The sequence below is a fragment of the Frankliniella occidentalis genome, unplaced genomic scaffold, assembly GCF_000697945.3.
Source record: "Frankliniella occidentalis isolate FOCC.00 unplaced genomic scaffold, Focc_3.1 Scaffold34, whole genome shotgun sequence".
NCBI classification, from domain to species: domain Eukaryota; kingdom Metazoa; phylum Arthropoda; class Insecta; order Thysanoptera; family Thripidae; genus Frankliniella; species Frankliniella occidentalis.
Window position 1 is genome coordinate 1,708,258 of NW_026267164.1, and position 16,978 is coordinate 1,725,235.

Below are 16,978 nucleotides of genomic sequence, written 5' to 3' on the forward strand. Positions count from 1 at the left end.
CCCCGGCCCCACGCTTGGGACCTGGGACTGAGCGGACGGGCTGGGCTGGACTGGAGGGGTATATGATCCTAACTGCAACCTTTAAATGTCACCCTGTTTGGGCTGTGGGAGATGCTTCCAGCAAGTTATGAGTTGTTGACCTTTCCTTCATTTTGTCAAAATTTGCTCTGTCCAAGAGAGCATCTAAAATTTTAAAGTTGCTTATGATGGTATGACAAAAGCAAGGGGAATTTCTCTGAAGCTTGTAAATGTATATTGTCATGGCATTCTCCTTGTTCTGCTAATATCCTTGCCTTATATAACATAGCTTGCACAGACTGCTCTGTGGGTTGCTGCTGAGGTGAGGATGAGTTGCAGGGGGGAGGGAAGTCTTGCTTGAGCAGTAGCCTGGAACAGGTGCGATGCCCAGCCAGCCTGAGTCTGCCAGTTTACCTGGCTTACTGTCAGCTCCTTTATCACTTCTAGAGTGCAAGATTTCATAGAGCTATGCCTGTTTTACCAGGCATTTTTTTTGAAGTTTCAAGATTTTTGTGCTGTGAGTTTTTTTTTTGTTTGTTTGTCTTTTTTTTACCCTTATGAGTACTTTTGGTGATGATTGAGATGTGGCTGCTGTTGAGGTTTGTGAAGAGAACTGATCCCCCATACTGCTCTCCCTTTGGCCTTATTCAGTATTTATTTTTTGTAAGGAAATGAAACAAACATGATATTTGAAGTTTATTCATAAAACCAAAAACCCTTTTTAAGACAAAGTCCTTAGTTATAAAGCAAAAATTAAAAAACTATGTTGATTGAATTATGACTTATTTTCAGTTTAAGAGTAGGAATAGAAAAGTACCAAGTGCCTTTACGTTCTGCAATAGTAGCATGTCTATGCTGAGCTAATGATTTGCTTCCTTTGTAATGTTTGGTATCATCATGTAATTATTTTTTGTTTGGTATCTCGTTCCATTTCCAGTTTTGAGTTTGTGATTTTCAACGGTGTGTGAATGCTACTGTAGATTTGGAAGTATTCACCATGACAAATACACAGGTATGTTAATAAACATTCACATACACTTAAATAAAAATCTGTCTAATCATTTTATGTTACATGTGTGACATTTTTTCCTGGCATGTTTGATTGGTCAGTTTTATGGATGGGCATGGAAAGAGTAAATCTCATTATTCTAAATTATTCAAAAGTAAAACTTATTCTGTGTTAGGTGGGTAAAGAATTCATATTTTTGTCTTTCTACATCCACATTGTTTTTGTCTCTCTTTCAGTTGTGGTTCAGAGGGATTCGGAGCTCCAAGTTCCGTCATGTTTATGGGGCTCCAGCCAAAAGAGATCGTTGTTATGAAAACATGAAGATTACAAAAAATGCCCATGACTCTCAGTTTTGTGCTGTGAACCCAAAGTTTGTTGCTGTTGTGACAGAAGTAGCAGGTGGAGGAGCATTTCTGGTTTTACCCATTGACCATGTAAGTAAATATTTTCTCTAAAATTCGATTATTATTCTCACTTCTTCACATTTACTTTCCTTTTCCTCACTGGAACAGACGGGTCGCCTTGATTTCAATACAAGTAGAGTAACAGGTCACAGAGGACCCGTTCTTGACATTAAATGGAATCCATTTAATGACAACATTATAGCTTCATGCTCAGATGATTGTACTGTAAGTTGGGTTGTAATTATGTAATAAACAATCATATTATTCTATCTTAATAAATTTTTTAACATTGTGCTTTGAAATTATTTTGTAGATCAAGCTATGGTACATTCCTGACACAGGGTTGTCAATGCACCTAACTGACTGGCTGATTGATCTCCATGGCCATAAACGACGGGTTGGCTATATTGAGTGGCACCCTACTGCAGAAAATATTCTTGTCAGCGCTGGCTTTGATCATCTAGTGGGTTATCTTCGGTTATTGGCTGCGTGCTTTACTAAACTCAGCGAGCAGCTGTTCTAATTCCTGCCTCTAATTTTAGATGATTGTCTGGGATATTGGACGTGGTGAAGCAATAACTGTGATTGATTGTCACCCAGATGTTATTTACTGTATGTCTTTTAATCGGGATGGAAGTTACATTGCAACAACATGCAAAGACAAGAAATTGCGGGTTATTGATCCACGCACAGGAATTGTTAAATCTGTATGTTACAATGAAAATATTATTTGTTTCTAATATTGTTGTGTATTTTCCTTTTAACTTTTTATTTTCAACCACAGGAAGGTATGTGTCACGCTGGTATGAAAGCAAGTAAGGTCACATACCTGGGCAGCACTGGGCGCTTACTCACAACTGGATTTTCTCGTCACTCTGACCGTCAGCTTGCAGTCTGGTCACAGGACAATTTGTCACAACCTTTAACTGTTGAAAATGTCGATTCATCATCAGGTGTTCTATTTCCTTATTATGATCATGACACAAGAATAGTTTTTCTTGCAGGAAAGGTATCAAATCAATATGATATGTTAGAAGTAACTGGATTAGTTCTTTAGTCTAATTTTTGTACATTTTTAAATACTGTTTTCTGTATTTAGGGTGATGGTAACATTAGATATTATGAAATTGTTGATGAGGCCCCATGGTTACATTACTTGAACCAGTTCTTATCGGGGTCCCCTCAGGTAATATTAAAACATTCACAAAAACATTTATTTATAGTCATTTGTTGATATTTGTATGTAATGTCCAATCGTGATTCAATTTTTACTTTCAGCGTGGACTTGGATTCATGCCTAAGAGAGGGTGTGAAGTATCACACTGTGAAATATTTCGGTTCTACAAGCTGCACACTACTAAAGGCATGTGTGAACCTGTGTCAATGATAGTGCCCCGAAAGGTTGGTATCATTGTATGAAAAAATGAAACTATTGAAACTGTTTTCAACCTGTTTATTAATGTTACATGTTTATTGTTTGTAGAGTGATCAATTCCAAGATGATCTATTCCCAGACACAGCAGCGCCAGTGCCTGCAATGACAGCTGCCGAATGGATCACTGGAAAAAATTCTATGCCTGTCCTTATGTCTATGAAAACTGGTGAGCTTCTATTTAGTTGACAATTGTTCAGTTGATTTTGGGTACATCTCAAAGCAAATACCTTTGCATTTCCAGGAGTAACTATTCGAACACACAAGCCAAAAGTGTATAAACCAGGTGATAATGTTCTTCCAATCATGGCAGAGAATAATATTCGGAAGAAGTTTGCTTTCCTTTCCCAGGAAACAGTTCCTGATTATAGAACTGTGGATGTAAGTAAAAATGTTTTATCTGTAGAGCTATGCATACTTCTTTCTATTAGTGTCTAACGGGTTTTAGCATAGTTTTACTTTACTGAAATTTGAATTAGATTTGTGAATGAGCATGATGTTTTTACAGTGTCAAGTTTGTGATGTAGTCAATTCTGTTCTTTTATTGTCTTTATAAATTTCAATAGTATATTGTATGTGTGTGTGGCTTGTAGCAGAAAGCTGGTAGTATGGATTGCTTGGATTCCCCCTCCCCTCTACATCAAGTCACCGTACCTCCAGTGCCTGACTTGTTGGACAATGGTACAGGAACAAGTCGCAGCATTCTTCAAATGGTCAGTGTGTTGTTTGCTTGTAATAGTTTTTCTCAGTCTGTAGTCTTGCTAGACAGTTTGTTGTGTATTGTATTAGTCTTCAAGCCGGTTTTCCTTCTTATTGAATTATGATCTTGTTTGAGACTTAGGTTATTTAGTATTGGGTTTGAGTTTAGGGGAAAGCTTTATTATTGATATTAACTTTGTTCTTGTAAATATCATTTTTAGTTTTTGTACAAACTTTCAATATTTCTTATTTTAGCTCTCACCAGTTGATGAAAAGAGTCAAAAGACATCCAACAATCAAACTACCAAATTTCAACAAATCCAGCAAATGTTTTCTGGACAGGTAATGTGTTCCCATAGCTGTTAAAGTCACATTAAAAAGTTTGACTTTTTACAAATCTGGCTTTGTCGGTGTTCCCTTCTTCTCCACAGGTGAACAATGTTAACCACACCAACGAAAATACTCTTAATTACAAGAAAACTTCCCCTTATGGAGAAAATAGGGAGAAAGAAAAGGAGAGGGAAAAGGAAGCCAATGGAGAGATAGAGCACAGTCCAAAGAATTTGTATCAGGTTGGTTTTTGTGCCATTAGATTCATCTATTCCTCTCACCATCAAATTTTCTAATCGTTTTCATTGAACTTTTTAAATAGTTGCAACGTGCCTACAGCCAACAGTGTGAAGAGTTGAAACTTTTGCGCAAACAAGTTGTTGCTCGTGATAGGAGGATCCAAGAACTTGAGCAACAGATTGCTCAACTCACTGGAGCCCATACACCCTTAAAAGAACTGTCATCAGCAATTCAAACAGTTCATAGAGTTGGCCGTTGATTTTTAGAAAATTGTGTATCAATTGTTCAAGAGACTTTCTTTTCTTCTTGATAACATATATCTAAGATATATGTTGCCCTCATTGTGTACATCCAAACAACTCAAACAGTGTATCAGTATTTTATGATGCTCCTATTGAATGCAATTGAATATTCACACTACGGTATTTATTATGTTTTAGAGAGTGGAAAGAGTTGCAATAGTTTTTCAACTATGTATGAAATGTTACAAGATTCTTGGAATGTTTTATCTAAAGTCTAGATAGCTGCTCCTCCAGTAGCAGTAGTGAACAAAAATGTTTCTGTAACAATTTGTCTTACCACTGCTGTGGAAAAGGTGTCCTTCCAATTTTGTTTGCATATCATGGCACTTTCAATCAACTGTTCATGTTGTTTTGATCACCTTAAGAAACTTTTAATTTTTTGACCTTTAAAAGATGTCATGGTGTTTACTACATTATCATGATTGCTTTGCTGATTCATGGATCAGTTCAAGATTTTTCATTGGTGCTGGCTCTTGCAATGGTGACAGGTGCTGGGTTTTTGATTGCTTTTGTAAACATTGAAGGCAGAATATTACTCATCACTGTTAGTGAATTTTGGAAGTGCAGGTTGTTGTTGTTTTTTTTGTTGTTTTTTTGTTTCCCAACAATTTTAATGTATTGGTTTTGGCAATGCTTAAGTGTTGTCCTTTTTAAAATCTTAGATTCAAATTTTGTTTTGCCTGGAGCTACAGTATTTTCAGGGGTTCAACAAATATTTTGTATGGAACAAAAAGTCATGTGTCTTTTTCCTATGTGTTTTTATTTATTCTTTATTAACTCTTACTTTCCTGTTTTTGCATTTGTTTAAGTGAGGTTACTATGTTGTTAGAGAAGCCATCTTTCTATTCTGTAAGGCACTTCCCAATAATGAGGACTATGAAATTTGCTGTCTTATTTGAACTGATGATTCTGTGATTGCATCTGCTCTTGTAACCCCATTCATAACAGTTGTAGGTAGTAAAAAAATGGTGGAATTACTGTGTTACCAATGATTAGTGCTGTGGGTGTAAGAGTATTTACCCTTTTGTTAGTAATTTTTGTTTTCCTTTTATGTTGGAACATAATCGTTTTAATTTAATGTGACTAGTCTCAGCATTTTATGGACATCTGTTTTCTTTTTCTCCTTGTTTGTTTTGTGTGTATATGTATAGCTATAGATGGAAATTTTGACTCATTTTTAAGTGTACCAGCATCAATTTCTTATCCTTATTTTTTTTTTCACTTCTATAATTTTTTACATTTTTTCTCGAGTAAAGCACTTTACTGTACAGTATTGATGACCTTAACTTTACAGCAAAATTTTGCCAAATAAGCAAATCTAAAATAAATACTGTCTTCCTTCATCCAATTGACGAATTTCTGCCAGTACTTATGAAGGGTTAGATAAGAATCTGTTATATATGTATTATGCTGTGTGATGCCAAATTTTGGAGAAAGTGTGTTATATCATGTAATTATTGCTCTCCCAGATCTCAAACATTTCATACCCAAACAAATGTCTGTGAATAATGTCTTTGTTTTGTATCTAGTTGAAATATGTGTCTAGATTTTAATCTTTTAATGCTTGAAATGTCTTGCCTTTGTATTATCTTGCCTGTTAACTACATTTGTGCAAAATGGTTATGTGTGCCATGCCTTTTGCAAAAATCATGCAAGAGTATGTTTTACTTGCAAGTGAACCATTTTTATGTGCATTGTGAGACCCTTGACTAGTGCTATCTTTCAGTATTTTCTATGAACTATACAGGAATGAGGTATAGTTTATGCTAAAAACAGAGAGCATTTTTCAATCTTCTTCACGTCATCTTCCTGTGACTTGTTTTTACTGATTCTGTTTTAGACATCCTTATTATGCCCAGCATATTTTGAAACTGTCCTGTGTCTGTCATACAAATTTTCAAAGTATGTACTCACTGTTTGTTTCATTATTGTACATAGCAGCATTTAACTGTGTATTTGGTTTCCTCAGTAGTAGAAAGCAACTTTCTGTGTGTGTTTGAGTAGTGTTTTGTGCGTGGACTCCCGATTTGAGTGATAAATTTGCCTGTTCCGTTCAAACCAAAGTCAAAGTTGTCTTCAGTCTTTTTTTCCTTTTTCAGTTTTTCTAGTGATGCCTAAATTTTTATTTATAGTTGACTTTGTGACATTTAGCAGAGTGAATGAAGTGAATACAGTATCAAAATGAATCCAGGGTCCAAGAGGTTCAAATTTCCCTGAATTATTAGGGGCCATTCAGATACCACGTACCCGGGAGACCAGGAGGGGATGCTCGCAAACCACCATTGAACCTCATAGGGACTCCATGATATTTGTACCCGGCACACATATCATGGGGTCCCATGAACTCCAGTGGCGATAGTGAACCTAATGGGAACCCACAATATTTGTGCCCCCACCGCCACAGCACGTGGTATCTGAACGGTCCCTTAGGTCACTTGTAATTTTTTGTAGGGACTAAGGGTAGTACAGTAACATAATTCTATGCAATAATGGCAAGTTAGCATATGATAGATTGAGGAATTGTGCTATATTTTTGTCACAAATTGCACAACTTCACCAGTCATAGTTAGTTGTGAATTTTAAAACTTTTGTGTGATTTCACCTTGTAATCATTAAAACATGCATATGCTGTATGCTTCCTGTAGTACAATTAGTTTACATGGCCTGAAGTGGACCGCACTCCTTTTTGAGCTGGTGACAACGTAAAGAACTGACTAGGCTAGCCAAGCCAGCTAATCCAGGCGAATCCAGGTCAGGGTTATGGTCAAGGATTGATTTGTTAAAAAAAATGATCATTAATAAAGCATTTTGTGAATTATCTAGGAGAGAAATGAAAGAACAGTGTTAAATGTAGCTTAATTTAGCAGATCTACCACTCATTTGCTGTTGCCTGTCAATGTTCTAAAAGTGTGTGAAAGATTCATTTAAGTAAAAAATATGTATACTGTAGGCTTGTGATAGTTGTGCTACATTCGAGCTGATTCTATCATTTACAAGTAAATGTGATAGTTATGATAATTGGCTGGAATTAGAATTGTTCCTTAAAAAAATATTTTGTATCCAATTTCTTGTAACAGATGTCATTCCAAATATAGATACAAATTTGTTCATACTGTTGTAATTTTTCCATTTTTTGAGTCATGCACTGCTCTCCGAGTTGTAGGTACTCCAGTTACGTCCAGTGTAATAACTTTTGAAATGAACCCCGCAAGGTGCCCGATTACCACTTCATGATGACCTTAGAGGTGTGAACAGACAATGGAAAGGATACCCGCAAAACTTGTGTGTTCAAAATTTGGTATGCACTCAAATAACTTCAATACATACATATATACCCTTTCTTTATTTTTTGAAATCTACGTAATTTTTTCTACACAAGCCATAGCTTTTAAATGTTAGGGATAAGAACAAAAACCTCAACTACCCTTAAAACAATAGGATATTGAGTTTCTGATAGCGTTTTTGTAAATAACAGAGATCATTACAGGTTGAAGAAATTTAGAGCAGCACAAAACAGAAGATTCGGCTACATCATTATATCAAAGTTATTTTCAAGTTATTTTATGGTAAGAAAACCTCTGCTGTGAGACCATGTATCTACACAATGGAAGGGATGCAGGGACAGTAGAAACAATACAGCAATAACTTCTTAAGGCCAAATATAGCACAGTTTTTGTAATATTCTACATCAGGTATGTAATGGTCCCGAGACAGAGCAGGACAGGCTGTTGCTGACCTTGCTCTCGTTGAATGGAAGTCGTCTCATCTTAGTTTTAGAAGATTGAAATATATTAAGAGAAATAAACACACAAGAATGGTTGACTTCAAAGGGCATTGACATTCATTTGATTCATTATCACAGAAAACACAGGTTGCTGAACATTTCTCCCTTACTACCAGCCTCCTATGAATCTTTGTCAATTTATTTTTAAAACCTATAGTTTATAAGAAGATAAAAGCAACAAGGTGCACTACAATAATTATCAACATGGGCAAAAGAGAAATATTAACTTCAAAACATGTCTTTAAAATCTGTTATTTGGCATGGCCATCAAGAACTTAACAAGAACTTCTGAAGACTATTGCATCAGTTAAAGGTAATTTAAAGCTAGACACCTACAGCCTATGGGAAATATCACAGTCACTCAACAAAAATGATTCTGCATACACAGAATGAACAAGTAAGCTCAAAGAAAGTAAAATTTGACATTAGAGAAAAATATATACTGGATCTCTTTAACCGAGAACTTCACAAAAACAGTGTATTTATTGATTAGGGATTTATGAGCACCCTTGGAGTTGTCCTTTTTTCCTGAGCAGTTTGTTAGACTGTTACTCCTAATACTGATGCAAAACTATGGTTAAAAAGTTACATCTAATACCACCTAATATACAGGGTGGAGTTTAATTTAACTTTTAATAATCAAAATAGTTCTAAGTATCTTTCACTGCAATATTGAATATGGAACTGCCTGTCACAGCTCAGATTTTATTCATTAAAAGTGTAAAACATTGGAGAGTAAAGGAGAGAAAGGAATATAAAATACAAGGAACTGTTTGGCACTAATAGGGAAACCAAGAGGGGACATTGACATTAGGGTACCCACATCCTTAAGTTCACAGGAATTTGATTTACTAAAAATGTATATTCCATTCTACTCCAACCTAATTAATAACTAATCACGTAAAAATAGGCAATGGCAACAGCAATATAGAAACATTCCCCAATGTGAATAGAATAGAATAGAATATTTTTTGTATTATCACATGAAAACAAGCATTTAAAAAATATTATAATCTGCTGAATGGCAATAGATAAACAACACAAATCTGAAAAATATTACAGAGACCAAAATGTTTTATACACATTTCTACACATTCCAATAACCTAGCTCACAGCAGACTGGCTGCTTCATCAAACATTCATAAAAACATAGTTGTATTTTTCTTAAACTTCTCATAAAAATAAGATTATTTGTTTTGTTCCATTTGTGAAAAACAAACTGTGCAGAATATAGACAATTCGTTCCCAGATTCATTTTACTGTATGCAAATTAATGAATGCATAAATTGTTGGACGGCAAATGTACTAAAGCTATGTAAATGAGTCAACTGGAAAACAGAATACATCCCTGAAGGATAACCAACACATAGCATTACATAACAAACGTATTGCAACTAAGCAACACAAACACAATACTACTTGGACTAAACAGTCTGTTTTATTAAAACGTACTTACTTATAAGTACAGAATAATCAGGAGAGAAAAAAGATCTATGTGGGTACAACTCAACTTCAATTCAGTTCAGTTTAGATCATATAATTGAAAGATCAACTCATAACAAAAATAGGTGACTGATTGGTGGTACATACCAATTATCTTCTATAGCTGCAAGCAGGTAGGCACTTATATTTTATATGTAAAACCCTGTACTTGAGGTGAAACAAAAAAATAAATATGTTTCACCACTGTTGAGAGGCACATACACAATCACACATAGAACTTCAAAACAAAACAAGAGAGAAAGCTTAGATAAAATTTAACATGTACGTACACTATTTTTCACCCATTTTGAACTATCACATCCTCTATTGATTTTGAAACACATCTAATACCTGACATAACAGTGCAGCTGAGCTCACTATCAGATGAGATCTGGAATGCTGTTTTGTCTCCCTACAAGTGATGATTGTACTTCCTGAAACAAAACAAAACAATGGATGAATAAAAACCTTGAAAACAAAGGATGTAATAAGCTCATTGATAATACTAATCAAGCATACCTAATGGGAAGTCTACTGGGCTCTTGCAGTTTAATAGATGCCAGTGAGACTCTAGATGACTGATTTTCAGTAGGACTTGAGGACCTTGATGCCCTAGCACTGCAAGGTGCAGTGTGAGAGACAGTTATGTATGATGGTTCATGAACAGGGCTAGAAGATCTGCTGTTTCCAGGACTAGAGTGACAACTAGTCCCACCACGAGGAATCCGACTTTGTCTATTTTCAGACCTATTGAAACCAGCTGTCCTTTTGATAATTTTGGTTCCTACTTGAATGTTTTCAATTCCAAGTGATTCTTGAGACATTGAGCGAGAATTGCTACCATTTGGCTTGTCATTTTGTGGAGTCAGTATAAAACATGAGTGTGGTCTTGGACCTGGATTAAAAGAGCGACGTACTCCTTTAACACCAATAGATGAAAGAGATACTTTTTTGTCCAGAGGACCAGCAGTTGTTTGACTCTTTTCTCCAAGACTATATCGTTTAGATAAAGGTGGGCCGATATTGGTTTTAGATTCCCTTTCCTTATGTTGAGAGTATGAAGGATCAAGAGAACTGTACCTACGATTTGTTGTATCTAGAGAGGGTGCCTTCACGGATGACAGTTTACCAAACGAACTTCGACTAGAACCAGCTCTATTTGTTTGGCCCACTGCAACTGATGTGGATCTAGTTGAAATTTTACTGGGCATATTGTTGCCGATTTTACTTGCAGTCACTTCATATGAGTCATGTGGAGTTTGTAAGTGATTAACTTGAGATGAATTTTCGGGCTTGCCATTTCTAATAACACCACCAATGTTCTGGTCCTTAAAATTATTTCCATCACTGTCATTTCCTTGACCTGAGTAGTAAATCAAACTTCGGCGGTTCATCATCCCAATCTTACTATCTGGTTTTGATAGATTTGACCGAGAAGAGACAGTAGGAAGAATCTTGGCATTGTATTTGGAACCTTCTTTGTTTAGACCTGACGTACTGTCACTGTCATTATGAAAACTTCTTACTGGTGTAGGCTTTGGTAAAAGCGAACTCCCTGCATTGTCTTTTCTTGAATGAGTAGAAGCTTGCCTTCCTATCAAGTTTGAATATCGGAAATCTGAAGTCGAACTTTCTTCAAACAAACGCGAATATCGCTTACTAGTTGAATTTGGTGCACTTCCAGCAGATGTGTGTTCCACAACTTTGCATGAATTCATTGATTTACCATAAGTAAGAGATTTTGCCGCATTTTCCGATGCAGCAGTTCTATTAGCCACCTGAGCAAGAAGAGTTGAGTTCTGAAAAAGTAGTTCACGTAAACTTGGAATTTTTGATACGGGATCAGAATTAATAAAGCTTGCTGAGCTCATCTTTGCTACTGTCAGCTTCTCAGGCAGTGGAACCCCAGCATCAATGTAGAATTCTTCTTCTAAGAGAGCAGGGTACGAGCTGGATAGGAGGGATGATGAGGCTGACGATGCTGACGATGTTGATGATGTGGTTGGAGTGGACACCTCACTGCATCCAGTTGCACTGATAAGGGGCATTTTTGAACCAGAATTAATATGTGATATTATCATGTAAAATTTTGTAACATCTAGGTCAGAGAGATCAGAAAATGGAAGAATTTGTTTAAAAAGAGGTTTTGGAAAAGGTTTGTTAGTTCTGGATGAAATAGACAAGGGAAGAGGTAGCCGACTTCCATGGGTTAATTGTTGAGACCAGCTAGAACATTAAGAGAAAGAATCGTAGGGTTGACGTTAGTACTAATATTGAAAAATGACACAAAAAGAAGAAAAAAAGGATTAGAGGAATGACAGAGGAAAGATTGTGTATACACAATGATTGCAATAGATTTCTTATACCTTTTGTTTGTAGAAGTTGAAGATTCTTTTTTGTTATTGGCTGAATAAGAGCTGAAACTTGTCCCAGGATCTTTTTTGATTTGAGTGAGAGCTCTGTAGTTTGGGACACTGTCATTTCCAACTTGAGAAATACTATTGAAACTAGAATCTGGTTCTTTTCTGAATACTGAAAAGGCACTAAAACTGGGGGCCGAATCTAGAAACATAAACACACACAAAAACTGGACATAATACACTGTAAGTTGTAAATACTTGAGTATTTTTTTATCAATCCAAAACTACTTGGCACTAACCAGATGTTGTTGAAGTAATACTTGCAGTGATTCTAGATTCATTACCAGCATGCCCACCCAAGAGACCGACTGAGCTAACTGCGATGCTACTTGAGATATTTTTATCATTATTGGCGGGTAGTTGAGTTGCTTGCCTTAAATTTGAACAAGAAAGTTTTGGGATCAAAATCGTTATAGGAAGAATTATCAAAATAATTACTGAATATTGTAAAGCAAACCTGAGTTCAGTTCTTGAGACCTCGGGACCTCTTAAAGATACAAGGGTAGCACGTTTCCCTTCACCTAATGTTTTCATATTAACTGTAATGCACAAAATCAAATGGTGAGGGCAGAGTTAGTAAAATAATTGCATTACTCAAGTCAATTTTCTCACCTGTTACTAAACGCCTAGGTTCTTGCACTGAACTTTTCATTTCAATGTTCTGTTCTTCTTGAAATCTAGAAAGATCTTCAGCATCATACGTATCTTGGGCATACAATGCTATGTTTTCCATTTCACTCTGAACACAATGGAGTTTGGCCAGTACATCATTGTCTGGACGCGGAAAATTTTGAAGCTTTTCCATAGCCTCTTCCAAAGCAGAGAGCAAGTTGGAGTCATGTGGAAGTTTAAGCATCCTTCTGAGAGATGGCAATAATCCACAAAGAACAAGTCTCACATTCGGGATAGGATCAACTGAAAATTTGGAGGAAAATTAATGTTTGACATTATTAGTTGGATATAGATATTAGATATAAACATAAGAAAGAGTTACAAGACTACTTGTTCATAGCGAACTGGATTTTTACATTCCTGAGCGCACACAGTCACGCCTAGGTCAACCCTTACACTATGCAGAAAATTTTTCATCTAATAAATAATGTGCATTCTAATATCTCTATATATTTTACCTGCAAGAGTTAAAAGACGCAAGAAAAAATGCTCTTTTATGTAAGCGCTGGAAAATATATCCAAGGCCATACCACACATTTTTACAAACAACAGTCGAGTATGGCAACTGTGGTGAATACACAGCTCTGCAATAGATAGGTTACATTTATTTTAAAGCATTAACAGACTTATAGAATTATTAACTACACATACCAGGTGGCTGATTTACGCCGCACACATTTGTAGTTATATACTGTACGCATTTGGGCGAGTAGGCAATCCGTATCCCAGTATAACTATGAAAAAGCGCGGCGTGAGTCAGACACCTGGTACAGTTGTGGTATTTAAAATGGTCTTTAACACTTCATTTTGGAAAGTAATCATCATTTCTTTAGAATTCATAAGATTTGTAGACCTGTAAATATTCGTTGTCGAATCTCATTCTGATTTTCCAGTTTGGAAGTATGCCGCAGAACAATTAGTAAAAGATGGGCAGAAGCCAACCGGCAAGGTAACGCTCTCTGAAAAATGAAAGGAAATCTATTTAATGAAGTTTATTTGACTGAAGAAAAAAAGGCCACAAACATGCTATAGTTGTTCAGTCTGCAATTGGTTGTGTGAACCAAAGTATGTGGTATTTAATCATGAAAGAAAAAACTTACAGCATCTTGAATGCGATGAAAAAGTATGACAGGCATGTGTGAAAACATGAGATCAGAAGGTAACACTTTTACAAAGCTCTCAAGCTGATTTAACATGGCTGAGTGCAGCCTCCAGTCATTGGTAAGACTCAGGGACGCCTCACATTTTAATAAATTCCTCAATAAGTCAAGTGCAAATGTATCCTGGAAAATTAGAATAGTAGTAACAGTTATATAAGTTGTTACAAAGTTAGGATAGGGTGAGGGTCTTAACTATGGTGACCTTAAGAGGCCTAATTAACTCACGCTTAATGTGGGACCAATGATTAAATTCTTCGTAAGTTGGTCCGAAATGGAAGATAAATTAGGAACAAGAGCTTGCAGAACATCTCGCGATTCATCAGAAAGGAGCATGAATAAGTCTGCCTTCAAAGCAAGACATTTAGGTGCCAACACCTTAAAAACCTACATTTGAAATGATTTAGGACAAACTTTCAGAACTTTTCATTTTAAGAATAATACTAAGACATGAGAAAGGGGGGACCCTTTCACGACTAAGACAGTCAGTTCTTCATTTACCTCATGGATTCCTGCAGCAATTATTCGACGTACATAAAATGAGTGGTCACAACATAGAGTAGTGTAGGTTGAATGAAGCATTTCTTCAAATACACATGGACCTGTAAATTGTGCAATACCAGGAAAATTGTATGCACAATTAATACGGCATTGCAATAAGAGGTCAGCATGTTCCTTTTCTCTAATTAATTCAGGGACACTCTGTCGGACAAGAAAATAAGAGTTATAATATTATGAGAGAAAATTATTATTGTAACTTCGAGTGGAAGTCAGTGTTTCTTACCTTAATGTCATGAAGTGATGACGTTTTTCCTACACCAAGGTTTGTCATCTCTCGGAAGAATGATATAAACCAGGACATTTCATTTTCAGTGAAAGCATCTGATAAAATTACCCTCAAATTAGTTAAAAGAGAAAAAGATTCATCAAAATTATTGCACCACTCATTTAACTCTTAACTTACTTTTCAGGCCAACACAAATTTGCCCATATTTCTCACTGATGGCACACAGTACTCTATCTTCTTCAGATATAGCTAGTTCACAAAGCTTTCTCAGGAGTGGTATAATTGTGTGTTTCAAAACATCTAATCAATACGAAAGGTTAGTACAGTTAAAATATGAAAATAAATAGTTTCTAAAACAAAAGATCAGTGTAAGAGTGTTACCTCCAGGCAATATTGAAACCAATTCACTAATAGCATGTACTGCAGCAATGCGAACATACTGCTCTTCATCTACAGATAATTCTACAAGTAGTGGCAAAAGTGCAGGCTTTGTTGCCTCAGGTGATAAACCCCGAGCAATGTAAGGAAGCTGATGACACATACTTCCACGGACCTCTCCACTTACATCTTGACAAAGCGAATGTGCTAAAGGTACAATCTCCTTCTGTAATCTGAAAATTAGCAAAGAAGTGTTGTCATCAGCTAAACAAAGTCTGTTATTTCTCTCATGTTCAAAATGAGACTCACTGTGTGCAATCAAATTTGGTGGCTATCTTTCCTAAAAGCTCACAACTAGTAACACGAGATAATATGGATTGGCAGAGCTGACCTCGAGCAACTGCAACTGGCAAGATCTGAAAAAGAAACAAGATTGTAATAAATACGTGATAGGCAAATGGAGTAAATTAAAATGTAATTGAAATGTACTTACATCATTCTTCACTACATGAGGTGGTAGCAATTCAATAATGTCCAAGAGTGTATCAAGCCATGCCTTTGATAAATCTAATTTGAAAAAATAAACAAATATTACATTGCACGACTATTAAAAAGAAAAGCCATATACATTCCACTATTTGGAATTATTTACATACATGGATCACGACTGTCAATGGAGGCTACAATACTGGACAGAAATGTCTGGGTAAATGTGGCTGGAGGTACTAATTTTTGCTCCAAAATTGTTCGAAATGTGTTTGAAGCAATCATATGGAATTCAGCACCATCTCCTGGTATAGCCTGCAGAACATTTGTTTCTATTATTTAAAATTCTTAACAGCATCAAAAACAATTCAGTAAAAAATAGTCAATTTTAAGTAAATGACGTACTTGTTGCAATTTGGGAACCATTTTGTCAATACAGGCTGCATCTCCGTTAGAAAGCAAATGAGGCAACGCCTCAACAATGTTGAGGCGTTGCAATTCGTCCCCAGCACTGAAACAAAGAAGGATATTGTGTATTAAATTGTTTGTATGTGTACATTATAGGGAAATAATTTGAATCTGAAGGTACTGGTAATTTCTATGGGTTAGTTGCGAGTACTAAGCTTATTCCATAACTGATTATACTATTTTACACAAAGTTGAGGGAAGCCTAAATACCTTCAATAACATATATATCCCTTGAAATATAGAAGTGCCTAACCTATATCCAACGAGGGGTTGGATATTGAAAGATAATCCTAGGGCAAATGACAGCTATTGAGTGACAGCCATCACAGTCTAGCAAAATGATGAGAAAATACAGACTTTAGGAACCATTATTTGAAACATTTTATAAGAAACAACATTGATTAGTCAAAATGACCATCAGCTCCCTACAAGTTTACAGTTCAATAGATGACTCATAGTCTTAGAGAACCCTTCATGGTTAACTTTCATTCATAAAACATAAATAAAATTGAACATTATACATAAAAACATAATAGTACATTCTAGTTGCAGCAGAAACTTTTGGTGACAGCACTCATCCTCGACCACAACGCAACTCGTAAATCCATGTGGAGAACCAATGTCAACTTACCTCATGGTGAAATTACGCAGTACTCCCTCCAACCGGAGTGAAGTCACGGTAGTCCATTCATGTTTACATGTTTAGTAACGGTGTAAAACACTTTCTGAGGGCAGACGAAGTGCCAGCCCTTCTGTCTCCACGAGCTTCCTTTCTGCACTGTACTGCTGCACTCCCCCCACCCACTTCCCTCATCCCCCTCCCTCCTCACACCTGTGACGCCCCTGTGACTAACTCGGAGGAGGGAGGAGAGGGGCACCGAAGAAGGGGACTAGGGAGGGGGAGGGGAAA

General features: G+C 36.2%; 2 protein-coding genes across 7 annotated transcripts in view; one reads left to right on the forward strand and one right to left on the reverse strand.

Annotated features, from left to right (window-relative positions):
* Positions 1–7,544, forward strand: part of LOC113217775 (coronin-2B-like) — a 9,282-nt gene extending 1,738 nt beyond the window's left edge. The window contains exons 1-15 of one of the 5 annotated variants that reach the window (XM_026437829.2): positions 26–535; positions 956–1,030; positions 1,264–1,461; positions 1,540–1,656; positions 1,745–1,894; positions 1,974–2,138; positions 2,216–2,440; positions 2,531–2,617; positions 2,710–2,832; positions 2,915–3,032; positions 3,108–3,244; positions 3,457–3,576; positions 3,818–3,904; positions 3,994–4,134; positions 4,215–7,544. In XM_026437829.2, coding sequence (XP_026293614.1) covers positions 1,016–1,030; positions 1,264–1,461; positions 1,540–1,656; positions 1,745–1,894; positions 1,974–2,138; positions 2,216–2,440; positions 2,531–2,617; positions 2,710–2,832; positions 2,915–3,032; positions 3,108–3,244; positions 3,457–3,576; positions 3,818–3,904; positions 3,994–4,134; positions 4,215–4,391 — 1,860 coding nt within the window. In that variant the 5' untranslated portion in view covers positions 26–535; positions 956–1,015 and the 3' untranslated portion in view covers positions 4,392–7,544. Of the gene's footprint in view, positions 1–25; positions 536–955; positions 1,031–1,263; positions 1,462–1,539; positions 1,657–1,744; positions 1,895–1,973; positions 2,139–2,215; positions 2,441–2,530; positions 2,618–2,709; positions 2,833–2,914; positions 3,033–3,107; positions 3,245–3,456; positions 3,577–3,817; positions 3,905–3,993; positions 4,135–4,214 lie in introns of those variants that run through there. The other 4 variants (XM_026437828.2, XM_026437827.2, XM_052266023.1 and 1 more) reach the window with 4 other exon arrangements.
* A 214-nt stretch (positions 7,545–7,758) lies between these two features.
* LOC113217773 (serine/threonine-protein phosphatase 4 regulatory subunit 4) lies at positions 7,759–16,877 on the reverse strand. Of its 2 annotated transcripts, none has more exons than XM_026437824.2 (19): positions 16,700–16,877; positions 16,006–16,111; positions 15,771–15,915; positions 15,608–15,681; positions 15,424–15,530; positions 15,118–15,347; positions 14,914–15,036; positions 14,734–14,831; positions 14,451–14,651; positions 14,178–14,336; positions 13,893–14,075; positions 13,646–13,751; positions 13,251–13,376; positions 12,733–13,035; positions 12,578–12,659; positions 12,360–12,493; positions 12,067–12,262; positions 10,220–11,926; positions 7,759–10,134 (listed from the first exon to the last, which is right to left on the reverse strand). In XM_026437824.2, exons 1-19 carry the CDS (start codon positions 16,702–16,704, stop codon positions 10,113–10,115), a joined length of 4,107 nt encoding a protein of 1,368 aa, XP_026293609.1. In that variant the 5' UTR covers positions 16,705–16,877; the 3' UTR covers positions 7,759–10,112. The 2 variants fall into 2 exon arrangements, with proteins under 2 accessions (XP_026293609.1, XP_026293610.1); XM_026437825.2 differs by having other exon boundaries at positions 10,220–11,734; positions 16,700–16,876.
* Positions 16,878–16,978: the final 101 nt, after the last annotated feature.